We start from the raw sequence: 13434 nt of genomic DNA, 5'->3' as shown, positions 1-13434 counted from the left end.
CCTTCCCCACAGCTTCCTGTGTCCCCCCAATCCCCTAAGCGGTTTTGGGGCAGAGTCTGTAGAGCTTCCAGCACAGTGAGGTTGTCAGAGGAGCACCCAATGGGGTCACAGAGGTCCCATCAACCTCTGGGGGTGGGATGGATTTGAGAGGCAAGAGGCTATGGAAGTGTTGCAGGCAGAAGTGAACTCGGGTAGGAACTGAAGGGATGGAGAGGAGGGAATGGGTATGAGATAGGCTGTCAATAAAATGGGCAGAATGGATGGATTAGCCAGGCCTGAGGAGAGGAGTCCAGGATGACTACCAGGTTTCTAACATGGGTGACAGGATCGAGTGGGCAATCAAACAGGTGAGAATGCTACTGCACATTTCAGACAGATATAGACCTGGTGTCCAGTATAAATGGAGATGAACCCAAGAGGTAGGTGAGATCTACCCGCTCAGTCCAGCTGCCACCTTAAGTCCCCATGTACCCAATAATCATTCATCAAGTCAGCCTCAACCACCTCAAATCTCTATTACTATCTTCTCTTCCTCACTGGCCTCAGTGGCTTTCCTTGCCCATGTCTACATGTTCCCCAAACTATACTATTTTAAACATCATAGTAATTTTATACCTGATAGGCTGTAGGTGTTGCAGAACCCACAGTGTTTCCTGAAGGCCTTTTAATCCGTGCTGAGCCCTTCTCTGAGGGACTGATCATCTCAGACATTGCTCCGAATAGAAGTCTCTTGGGAGACCGAATACTTTGGACTGGAGAGTTTTCTCTTTGGTCTGCAAGTCAAAAACAGTGACAATATTTAATTCTTTCTCAATTCCTGCCCTCTCACCCCCTACCCAATACTCATAAAACAGCCAGTCTATATAAGAAAGATGACGATTTGGGAGCAAATGGGGGGAAATCCCACCTAATTATGACAGCAGTCGTAACAAGTGCTGCTTTATTGCATTGTGAGACTGCATTATCAAGCCCAGTCTCTACGTTAGGAGGTGTGGGCAACGGAAATAATTTGAAAAGACAAGTATAAAAGATAGATCTGATAAGCCAAGTTCACAATGGATAAAAGAATGAAGGTCATACAGTACCTTCAACCTGGGGATACCTTCCCATAGTATCTGAATGTATGTATGGAGGAAATTACAGGTCATTTCTTCTTGAATGAATGGAAGTACCTACAAGGATAGTGTGGACAGCCAGCCATAGGAAGCCAAAGGGGTGATTCTGATAATGGTGGCCGTGGTCACCTGTTCATCTGGTCATCACTTTGAACCTCAAATATTTATACTGTAAGTCCCCTGCATACAAAAGAGTTCCGTTCTGAGAGTGCATTCGTTAAGTCCAACTTGTTCATAAGTCCAAAGTCAGCCGAGGTACCCAGCTAACACAATTGGCTATGTAGTACTGTATTATAATTGGTTTGTGGTATTTTTCACACAAATTAAAATATTCTTAGCCTTGGAGTACAGTACCTTGCAAAGTACAGTACAACAGCTGGCAGCAAGCAACAACTGCCAGCTACATCACCACTGTTTTTATGCTTGCTTCCAGACATCCTGGGCTTGAAATAAAGACACTGTACTATTACACCCTGTACAGTGCTGTAAAGTACATACACATACAGCCACTTGTAGAGGATGCACGCACGTGACGACGTATACCAGACACGTGAACTTACATGACTAGACATTCTAACGCGTGTTAGCATCTTTGAAAGCTCACAATCTGAAGGTTCATACATAGGCAACTTACTGTACCTGACCTGTTTCTCCAATATCAAATTTCATTCTTTTCCCACCAAGCTTGTGTGGACCTCTGAAGACAGGCAGGGAAAGTGTGTTACCTGACTTCATTTGCTGGAATGAGTGAACCCTTTGTATACTTCGAGACTTTGACTGAGACACAGAGTAGAAGGAAGCAGAGTTTGTCCTGCTGAACGCCAACTGCTTGATTCGAGGACTTCGTCTCAAACTCACCACTGTAAGACCAGAATCAGTTAGTACCAAGAAGAAATGCAAGCTCGGTGTTTCCCCTATGAGATGGGTAAGAACTATGTGACACCATGCACAAGAGGGGCTTCCCTGGCGCCTCAGTCGGTAGAGTCCGCCTGCAATGCAGGAGACCTGGGTTCCGTCCCTGGGTCGGGAAGATCCTGGAGAAAGGAATAGCTACCCACTCCAGTATTCTTGCCTGAAGAATTCCATGGACAGAGACGCCTGGTGGGCCACAGTCTGTGGGACTGCAGAGAGTCGGACATGACTGAGTGACTAACACTTTCATGTACAAGATGGAAAACTTGGTTTCCAACATGCTCTTGGTTTTGAGATCTTTGAAGTGTGACAAAGCTAAGAGGGCTATGATATGTGGCCCCAGCAAACTTCCCCCCAAAAAAACAAACAAAAAACCCGACCGCTGCAGACTGTAACCTGCATAAGTATTATGAACTGCCACCCTGAAGCATTATGTAGAGTGATAAAAAAGGTTTGTAGAGTGTGACTTTCATTAAAAAGTTTTAAATCACGGTTTTCATACTTATGTTACATATATTTGTATAGAAACAACACCTGTAAGAGTATTATTAAAGCTAAACATTAGAGTATTTCTGATTTGTGGGATTACCAAATGTTAATTTTTTGGCTTCTCTCTGTTTTCTAAAATATACTACTTGATTTAAAAAACAATGTTTTTGGAAACCCCTCCTTCATGTATACTTTAAAAATAAGCCAAGGTTGGTTTGTTTTTAAATTTTTGGCTGAGCTGGGTCTTTGCTGCTTCATGAGCTTTTCTCCAGTTGCAGCACGCGGGGGCCACTCTAGTTGCACTGCACAGGCTTCTCTTGTGGTTCCCGGGCTCTAGAGCACAGGCTCGTAGCTGTGGCACATGGCTTAGCTGCTCTGCAGCATGTGGGATCTTCCCCATCAGGGACAGAAGCCATGTCTCCTGCGGTAAACATCCTTTACCAATGAGCCACCAGGGAAGCCCCACAGTACCATATATTAACATAGTAGTTTAGCGTTCACTCTGAATCCCATTTCTATTATGTAAACATATTTCTTCTCTAGAAACTCTCAGTACACTCTGTGTAACAGATCATTCACCAATTAACATGTACTGATACACACTGTGGGCCCAGAGCTGTCATAATGGATATGCTGAGCAAGGATACAAGTCCAGAAAAGTTGTCATAGAAAGTAGAGAAAACACAAAAGCCCAGAACCCCCAAACAAAACAAAAGTAGGTAATACCATCTTCTCCTTTCTCTGGGGACTCTTCAACAACGTCAATATCAGGACCAGGATCAGAGGACCTTGAGGAACAGCGGGTACAAGGACTAGTCAGCATCACTCATAAATAATGCATATCACAGACCTACAGGTTCTCACCTCACAAGATAACAAAGACCACAAATGGTCTTGATGACATTACTGTAGGCAGGCACTCTCAGACATTACTGTCAAGAGTGAAAGGCTAAAACTTTTTTTTTGAAAGCAGTTTGACAAAGTTAAATTTGTATACCGTTTGATCCACAAATTTCACTTCTTACAATTTACCCTGTAGATAAATGAGCACAAGTGTGTAAAATCCACACACAAATAATGTCCAGATGTAGCCTTGACAAGGAGGAGTAGATGTACTTCTCCCCATTCTTGCTCTCATGTACAGTTAAGAACCCTGGGTGTTACATACAGAGCAAGCAGAAGGCTCTCAAAGGTGGAGAGAAGACTCAGGACCTCAGGACCTGAAGAGACATAGGGCAGTGAGCTCTGGGAGTTTCTGTTTTGCTTCATAGATCTTGGATCAGGTGCTCAACAAGCTGACAACCCCAATACACCAAGAGGTGCAGACAGAAACTGCCCTGAGCAAAGTTAGTTCTCTTTAGACAAAGAACCAGGAAAGGGGCAGCCAAGTAAGACAGAAACATTCAGCAAAAGCTGCCCTACTCAAACCAATTGCCATGGAAAACTGTGGCCTCACCACACCCCTGAACAGGCCTAGCTGGGATCATCCCAGGCCTGGCAGCGAGACTCCCTCCTTCCCCAGGTCAACACATGAATAGATTTTTAAATTAGGCAATATCCATTCAATAGAATACTACTCAGCAATAATATGGAACGAACTATTGATATATACAACAACACAGATAAATCTCAAAATAATTATGCCAAATGAAAGAGGCTGGACACCAGAGTGCATTCTGTATGGTTCTCCAGCCCTCACAGAATTTTCAGAATGCTCTTGGGTAATAGGCAATGTGGTTGAGACTGGGTCACAAATGTCATGAGAAGGTAAGCATGGCCCATAAGATGAGGAGGGCTGTGTGGGAGCATGAAGAAGCTAGACAAGGAAGTCGCTCACCTGCCCTTGATCTGTCTATGAAGCAGCCTTCCGGAGATTTGCTTGTGTACTGGTGTCTCGGCCACACTCTTGGTCAGCAGCTTGCGATAACCTAAAATGTAAATAGGATAAATTTCACATAATCTTACCAAGCAGAAACAGCAAGGCAATGGAAGCAATTTGAACTTAAATATGGTTTAACACTTAGCCAGAGTGGCTCTTAATGGACTCGTGGACCAAGGTCTAACCATAAAATTTGACTTAACAAGACATTACAGTTTATCAGCACTATTAGAGTTTAACAATAAATAATCCAATATAAAATATAATGAAAATAATGATCCTGAAAAAAAAGTTCTTATTAGGGCTAATACTTCTGTCCACCTAGTTAGTTGGTGGTTCTTTTACTTATGATTAAATTATTGCATTTATGATTAAGGCATGTGAAAATGCTGATATGTCATGCAATGTTAAGATATTTAATACAAAGATAAATCTAATTTATGCTCTGGTATAAATTTTCTCAATAGCATAAGACAGACAAGTTACTCATGGGAGGACTGGTTTTAAGGGAGATAAAAATGACTAGGAAGAGGACTGATGCCAGCAGGAATGTGGGGTAAAAAACTCCCCCATAAAAGGAATGAGAACACTGACCAAAAGTGAACTCAATTGCTCCAGAACTCTGGAAATTAACCAGTTTGGAGTAATCCAAGGAGTAGTTATTCAACAAAAACAGCTGTATCTCCTTAAGAATAGCAAGCCCTGCACAACTTTAACTTCCTTGGCCCCGACCTCCTCTCCCTGGCCCCGCAGCAGCCTTGAGAACCAACAGCCCAGCGGCCCCTGGATGAACAAATGGTGTCTAAGCTCCTCCACAGCCCCATTCCCAGATAACAGTCTATTTGACCTATCTGGTAGTTCCCTGGAGAATCGCACTCACTTGGCCTGTCTCTATTTGACCTGACTCAGAACTCGTCCAATGCAAACAACTTTTTCCCAGGGAGCCATTTACTAAAAACAATCAGCAGCAACTGTAAACAACAGCTGCCTGAGGTGGTGATCTTGGGGCAGACAAGATAACCAAGAGTCTGGATGTGAAAACTGGGGAATGAGACATCCACAAGGGACTCTGCTAACTTCTGACACACTCGGGGAGCCTGCAAGTCCGTGTGCGGTAGGGCTGTGTGCATGCCCAGGATGGACCCAAGAAGGACCCTGCATGTGTGCTCAGGCGTGTCCAACTCCCTGTGACCCCATGGACTGCAGCCCTCAGGCCCCCCATCCATGGAATTCTCCAGGCAAGAATACTGAAGTGGGTTCCCATTTCCTCTTGGCTGTCACCTTTGGCTGACCCCAAGGCTCTAGAAAACAGCAAGAGTTGTAAACTGTCTGGCTGAGTATTGAAGACGTGAGCCAATGCACACATAGGGCCCCTCAGCAAAAGCTGGGAAACTTACTAGTTCCAAGCGTGGAAGGAAATCTCTGTCCAACCCTTAGCTGACCACTAAGCTAACCAAGCAGAGATTTTAGTGGCTACACATGACAGAATACAGACTTGAAAGAACTAGTTCAGTAAACAAACAAGAGTAAAAACAAACTCTGCCCTGGAGCTGTGGCAATCTGATTGTCAGCGCTGACTCAATATTTAACATGTCCAGTTGTCAACAAAAAATATAAGACAAGAAATAAGAAAGTATGGCCCATAAACATGGCGGGGAGGCGGGGGGTGCGGCGGGGGGGGGGGGGGGGGGGGCGTGTGGGAAACCCATTCAATAGAAAGCATTCCTAAAGAAGTTCAGACATGGATTCATTAGCACAAGACTTTAAATCAGCTATCTGCAATATGTTCAAAGAACTAAAAAAGGAAAAATAATATCTAAAGAACTAAAGGAATGTACGAGCCTGATGACTTGCCAAGTACAGAATATCAATAAAGATGTCATTAAAAAGAACCAAGTAGAAATTCTAAAATCGAAAAGTACACTATCTAAAATAAAAGACTCATTTAGAGGGGCCTAGAAGTTGATATGAGGTGGCAAAAGAATCAAAGGTGAAGATAGGTAATTGAGATTATCCAGTCTGCCGGACAGAAAGAGAAACGAACAGTCTTAGACAGCCATCGGACACAATCCAGCATAATAACATAAGACATAGTGGGAGTCCAGAGAAAGAGGGAAGAAAGAGGTGGAAAACTTTGAAGAAATACTGGTTGAAAACTTCTGATGTCTGATCAAAGACATTCCATAGCCAAGTAGCTCAATAAACCTAAGTAGGATAAAGACAGAGATCCGCACCAGACAAATCACAATCAAATCATCAGAAGTCAAAGGGGAAGACAGACTCTTGAAAGAATCAAGAAAGCAGCGATCCGTCATGTACAAGCAGTCCTTGCTAAGATTAACAGCTGACTTTTCCTCAGAAACACAGGATGACAAAAATGTGGGGTGATGAAAGGCACAGGGCTGAAAGAAAAAGACTTAATCAGGAATTCTATTCTATTATAACATCTTATAGAAAAAAACGAATGAACTTTTTGGCCCACCCAACATACCCTGTAAGGGAATCCCTGATGGCTCAGCAGTAAAGAATCTGCCTGCAACACAGGAAACACGGATTTGACATCTGGATCAGGAAGATCCCCTGGAGAAGGAAATGGCAACCCACTCAAGTATTCTTACATGGAGAATCCCACGGACAGAGGAGCCTGGAGGGCTACAGTCCATGGGTTGGCTGCAAGAGTCAGACACGACTTAGGGACTAAACCACCATCACCACCAATAAATCCTGTAAACTATTACTCAAACATGAAGGAGAACATCCTCCCCACCCTCAAAGATACACCCAAAAAACAACACTGAGAGAATCTGACACTGGCAGACCAGCCCTACAAGTACTATCCATACTAGAGGGAGTCCTCTAGGCTGAAAGGAAAGGGCACTAGAGAGTAACATGAGTCCACATGAAGAATTAAAGAGCACTGGTAAAGGCAATCATACAAGTAAGTGCCAACAACAGAATAAAAGTATTGTTAATTCTGTATCTTTCTCCTTTGAGTTTAAAGACAAAGCAAGGATTATAAATGTGCTGATGGGCATACAGTGTATCAAGATGTAATTTGTATGACGAGCTAGCACACAGAAGGGGATAGAAAATAGTTATACAGAGGAGCAAAGTTTTTGTTGCACTCCTGAAATTAAGTTGATATCAACCTTGACTGGATAAATTAAGAAATTAATTGCAACATCCATGGAAAGGGACACCATACAAAACAGTGAAGTAGGAAGCTCTAGGGTTTGGTCCCTCCCCTAAAACAACCAGTAAACTAGGAAAAAAATGATCAGAGTAAACTATTTTGGAACTTCTGCAACCTGACTGGCACTAATGACAACGAGGAAAGAGCCCAATGAAGGGAGTACCCTGATATTTAGTAAGGGAATGACGTGCCCAGAACAGCTACCAGCCCTTTTTCCTCAGCCCTGCCGCAGCTGTGGGGCAGTGGCCCACGTCCTGGGAGCAGCTGGCGAGTGGTAGAGCAGACAGTGGGGACCCTGTCTCCTAACTCTGGGTTATAAGGTTCAGTCAGCGTGCTTGGAGAGTGGAGCCCTGTGGGGCTGAGCAGACATCTGCCCTGATTTCTGCCCTCGGGCGCCAGCAGCTTTCCCCCACTGCATCCAACAGGTGACTTATAGGGACAGGAACACCTTTTTGTCTGTCTCTTTTTGGAGCCAGACATTTAAGGAAATCTTTCTCAGGTTACCAGCTAATCACAGAGACAACAGAACAGAAACTTCAGTGACCACACAAGAGAGAATACATGCTTTGTAAAAATAGCTGGGAAGGCACAAATGAACAGGCTCTCAATAAGCAAAGATCAGTGATGTCACAGGAGTGCGAGAGTCTTACCTCCAGAGTCAACAGACCATAATATTCAGAATACCTAACTCTCAACAAAGAACTACAAAGCATACAAATAGACAGGAAAGTGTGTCAAGGAAGAAAAGAATTTGACAGAAAGTACCCTTGAGAAATCCCAGACACTGGAATCACTGGTTAAAAATGTTAAATGAGCTCAAGGAAAAAAAACGAACACAGAACTGAAAGAAATAAGGAAAACAACGGATAAACACAGTGAGAATATCAATAACGTAACAGAAATTATAAAAAGGAACCAAACAGAAACTTCAGAGCTGAAAAGCACAATAACTGGAAAAGTTCACTAGAGGGGTTCAACCTCAGATTTGAGCAGGCAGAAGAATCAATAAACTTGAAGCTAAAGACAACCAAAATTCTCCCATCTGAGCAGAACAAAAAAAAGGACTAGATGGCTTCATTGATGAATTCTATCTAACATTAAAACAAGAATTAACACCCTAACACCTAAGCAATTCAAAAAGCACCTAAGACAACTCAAGGAGGAAAGAACAGTCTTTTCAACGCACGAGGCTGGTACAGCTGGATAACCAGAGGCAAAAGAATGACACTGTACTCACCTCACACAATACACAAAAACTAACTGGAAATGAGTCAAAGACCTAATTTAAGACTTTAAGCCATAAAACTTGGGTTGAATAATGGATTTTTAGACATGCCACCAAAAGCACAAATAACAACAAAAACGTGTTAAACTGGATAGGATCAAAACTAAAAACACTTTATATATCAAAGGACACTATCAAGAATACAAAAAGCAAACCCAACAAATTGGGGTAAAAATATTTGCAAATCACACATCTGATAAGAGATTAGTATCTAGACTATCACATAAAGAACTTTTACAACTCATAGTAAAAAGACACAATCCAATTTCAGTTCCGTTCAGTCGCTCAGTCTCATCCGACTCTTTGTGATCTCACAGACTGCAGGATGCCAGGCTTCCCTACCCAACAACAACTCCCAGAGCTTGCTCAGACTCATGTCCATTGAGTCAGTGATGCCATCCAACCATCTCATCTTCTGTCGTCCCTTTCGCCTCCCGCCTTCAATCTTTCCCAACATTAGGGGCTTTTCCAATGAGTCCGTTCTTCGCATCAGGTGGCCAAAGTGTTGGAGTTTCAGCACCAGCATCAGTCCTTCCGATTGAATATTCAGGACTGATTTCCTTTAGAGTAGACTGGTTGGATCTCCTTGCAGTCCAAGGCACTCTCAAGAGTCTTCTCCAACACCACAGTTCAAAAGTATCAATTCTTCAGTGCTCAGCTTTCTTTATAGTCCAACTCTCACATCCATACATGACTACTGGAAAAACCATAGCTTTAACTAGACGGACCTTTGTTGGCAAAGTAATGTCTCTGCTTTTTAATATGCTGTCTAGGTTGGTCATAGCTTTTCCTTCAAGGAGCAAGTGCGTTTTTTAATTTCATGGCTGCAGTAACCATCTGCAGTCATTTTGGAACCCAAAAGATAGTCTCACTGTTTCCATTGTTTCCCCATCTATTTGCCATCAAGTGATGAGACTGGATGCCATGATCTTAGTTTTCTGAATGTTGAGTTTTAACTCCCCAGGTTGGTAGGTGCCTAGTATGCTACTGGAGATCAGTGGAGAAATAACTCCAGAAAAAATGAAGAGACAGAGCCAAAGCAAGAACACCACCCATTTGTGGATGTGACTGGTGATGGAAGTAAAGTCTGATGCTATAAAAAGCAATATTGCATAGGAACCTGGAATGTTAGGTCCATGAATCAAGGCAAATTGGAAGTGGTCAAACAGGAGACGGCAAGAGTGAATATCGACATTTTAGGAATCAGTGAATTAAAATGGACTAGAATGGGTGAATTTAACTCAGATGACCATTTTACCTACTACTGTGGGCAAGAATCCCTTAGAAGAAATGGAGTAGCCATCACAGTCAACAAGAGTCTGAAATGCAGTACTTGGATGCAATCTCAAAAACGACAGAATGATCTCTGTTCGTTTCCAAGGCAAACCATTCAATATCACAATAATCCAAGTCTATGCCCCAACCAGTAATGCTGAAGAAGCTGAAGTTGAACAGTTCTATGAAGACCTTCAAGACCTCCTAGAACTAACACTCAGAAAAGATGTCCTTTTCATTATAGAGGACTGGAAAGCAACCCAATTTAAAAACGGGCAAAGATTTCTCCAAAGAAGCTATACAGGACTTCCCTGGCTGCCCATTGGTTAAGAATCTGTGTTGTCAGTGCACTAGACGCAGGTCTGATCCCTGGTCAGGAAACGAAGATCCTGCATGCCATGCAGTGGTGAGACCAAAAGAAAAAAAAGAGGCTATACAAGTAGCCAGTGAGCACAAGAAAAGAAGGTTAATAACATTAGTCATCAAGGGAATGCAATTCATAATCACAATTACACACCACTTTACACCCACTGGATGAGTAGAATCAAAGAGGGACAATGGACGGCAGTGGTAAGGATGTGGAGAAATCAAAACCCTCACACATGGTTAGTGGGAATATAGCCACTTTGGAAAACAGTTTGGTAATTGCTCAAAAGTTAAACAGAGTTGTTATGTGGCCCAGCGAATTTCATTTCTAGGCATATGCCTGAGAATTAACAACATGTCTACACACAATCTTGTACACGAATGTTTACAGTAGCATCACTCACAACAGCCAAAGGTAGAAACAACTTAAATGACCACCAAACGATGAACGGATTAGTAAAATGGAGCTTATCCATACAATGGTATATTATTGCCAATAGAAAGAAATGAAATAGAGACACACTACACCATGTATAAACCTTGAAAACATTATGCTAAAGTAGAAGAAGCCAGTTACAAAGACCATATGATTCCTCTTATAATACCTGTAAGAAATCTATAAAAATACAAAGCAGACTGGTAGTTGCCTATAGCTGGAAGGATTGGGAGAAACGGAGAGTGACTAGTTAGTAATGGGTTCAGGGTTTCTTTCAGGAATGATGAAAATGTTCTGGAATGTGTCATGATGTGGACAACTTTGTGAACATACCGAAACCACTAAATGTTGATTTTATGATACATGAATTACCTCAATTACAACAAAGAAGCAACAACAACAAAAATAAACACATCGAAAGATTAGAAAACAACTAGTCGCCATCTTTCATTCCTGTTTAAGTGGTTTTATAAAATAGGTATTTGTTGTCTTTCAGAAGAGAGGAATGAGAAAAATACCAGGATTAATTCTTCATCTAAGCTTGGAGGGAGAGACATCCCAAGTGGAAAATTAACTGACGGTAACCACAGAGGAGAGGAAAACATGGGATTAATGAGCTCCTGCAACACACAGCCTGGAGACTGGCCTGAGGTCAAGAACCCCTTCTCTTGGTTGCCCTGCAGTGCGGTACCTTTGGTCCTCTTAAAGCTGTCATGTTTATACTCCAGACCTTCCACAGCTGACACTGAATGGCTTCTGGGCAACCCCTTCTTCACAGATCTCTTTGAAGGAGAAATCATTTCCTGGTTGAAGAGATTTCTTCGAACTTTGGTTACTTCTGAAAGCATTAAAAAAAGAAAAAGTCAAACATCATCATTAATAAATGCCACACATGAGAAAAGGAAGATATCTAAAACAGAGAATCTGCTTGAGGAAACTATTTTACAGACTGACTGCTATTATATATTTACATTTAGTAATAGGATTTCCTTAAATAGTACACTCACATGGTATATCAAAACTATTTACTCTTATAAATTTATTATTATTATTTTTTTTTTACTTCTTTTTTTTTTTAAATTTTTTATTCCTTTATTTCTCATGTGTTCCCCATCCTGAACCCTCCTCCCTCCTCCCTCCCCATACCATCCCTCTGGGTCGTCCCAGTGCACCAGCCCCAAGCATCCAGCATCGTGCATTGAACCTGGACTGGCATCTCGTTTCATACATGACATTTCACATGTTTCAATGCCATTCTCCCAAATCTTCCCACCCTCTCCCTCTCCCACAGAGTCCATAAGCCTGTTCTATACATCAGTGTCTCTTTTGCTGTCTCGTATACAGGGTTATCGTTACCATCTTTCTAAATTCCATATATATGCGTTAGTATACTGTATTGGTGTTTTTCTTTCTGGCTTACTTCACTCTGTATAATAGGCTCCAGTTTTATCCACCTCATTAGAACTGATTCAAATGTATTCTTTTTAATGGCTGAGTAATACTCCATTGTGTATATGTACCACCGCTTTCTTATCCATTCATCTGCTGATGGACATCTAGGTTGCTTCCATGTCCTGGCTATTATAAACATTGCTGCGATGAACATTGGGGTACACGTGTCTCTTTCCCTTCTGGTTTCCTCAGTGTGTATGCCCAGCAGTGGGATTGCTGGATCATAAGGCAGTTCTATTTCCAGTTTTTTAAGGAATTTCCACACTGTTCTCCATAGTGGCTGTACTAGATTGCATTCCCACCAACAGTGTAAGAGGGTTCCCTTTTCTCCACACCCTCTCCAGCATTTATTATTTGTAGACTTTTGGATCGCAGCCATTCTGACTGGTGTGAAATGGTATCTCATAGTGGTTTTGATTTGCATTTCTCTGATAATGAGTGATGTTGAGCATCTTTTCATGTGTTTGTTAGCCATCTTAAACCCAACGTTCTGGGAATACACGGAAGGCCCACATCACTTAAATTAGAAAAGATTTCTTTTTTCTTTTTTTGAGTATTTTACTAGTTTACTGGGTAACAGTAGCCCCACCCTATCCAGGGTTTCACTTTCCAAGGTTTCAGTTATCCACAGCCAATTACGGACTGAAAATATCAAATGAAAAATCCTAGAAATTAATAATTCATAAGGATTAAAGTTGTGTGCCTTTCTGAATAGCATGATAAAATCTCATGCCATTCTGCTCTGTCCCACTCAAAACATAAATCATTCCATTAGTCACCGAGTAGCCATCTGGGTTATCAGATCAACTATCGCAATATATAGCAGTGCTGTGTTCAGGTAACCCTTATTTCACCCAAATATCTCTTGAGCCCCAAAGCACAAAGTAGTGATGCTGGCAATTGGCATATGCCAAAATGAAGTTGCAAAATGCTTTCTTTAAATGAAAAGTTTCTCCATTTAAGGAAAGAAAAAAAAATTATATGCTGAGGTTGCTATGATTTATGATTAAGAATGAATCATCTGTGAAATGG

General features: G+C 41.9%; 1 protein-coding gene across 1 annotated transcript in view; it reads right to left on the bottom strand.

Moving 5' to 3' along the window:
* Positions 1–13434, bottom strand: part of TICRR (TOPBP1 interacting checkpoint and replication regulator) — a 42567-nt gene that overhangs the window by 4634 nt on the left and 24499 nt on the right. The window contains exons 15-19 of the mRNA XM_019984025.2: positions 11642–11788; positions 4354–4444; positions 3243–3304; positions 1841–1975; positions 616–773 (exon numbers count right to left, since the gene is read on the bottom strand). Of these exons, the coding sequence (XP_019839584.2) occupies positions 616–773; positions 1841–1975; positions 3243–3304; positions 4354–4444; positions 11642–11788 (593 nt within the window). The remainder of the gene's footprint in view (positions 1–615; positions 774–1840; positions 1976–3242; positions 3305–4353; positions 4445–11641; positions 11789–13434) is intronic.

The sequence above is a fragment of the Bos indicus genome, chromosome 21, assembly GCF_029378745.1.
Source record: "Bos indicus isolate NIAB-ARS_2022 breed Sahiwal x Tharparkar chromosome 21, NIAB-ARS_B.indTharparkar_mat_pri_1.0, whole genome shotgun sequence".
NCBI classification, from domain to species: Eukaryota; Metazoa; Chordata; class Mammalia; order Artiodactyla; family Bovidae; genus Bos; species Bos indicus.
Note: the sequence above shows the minus strand (reverse complement) of the source record. Positions and strands in the feature narration are given on the sequence as shown.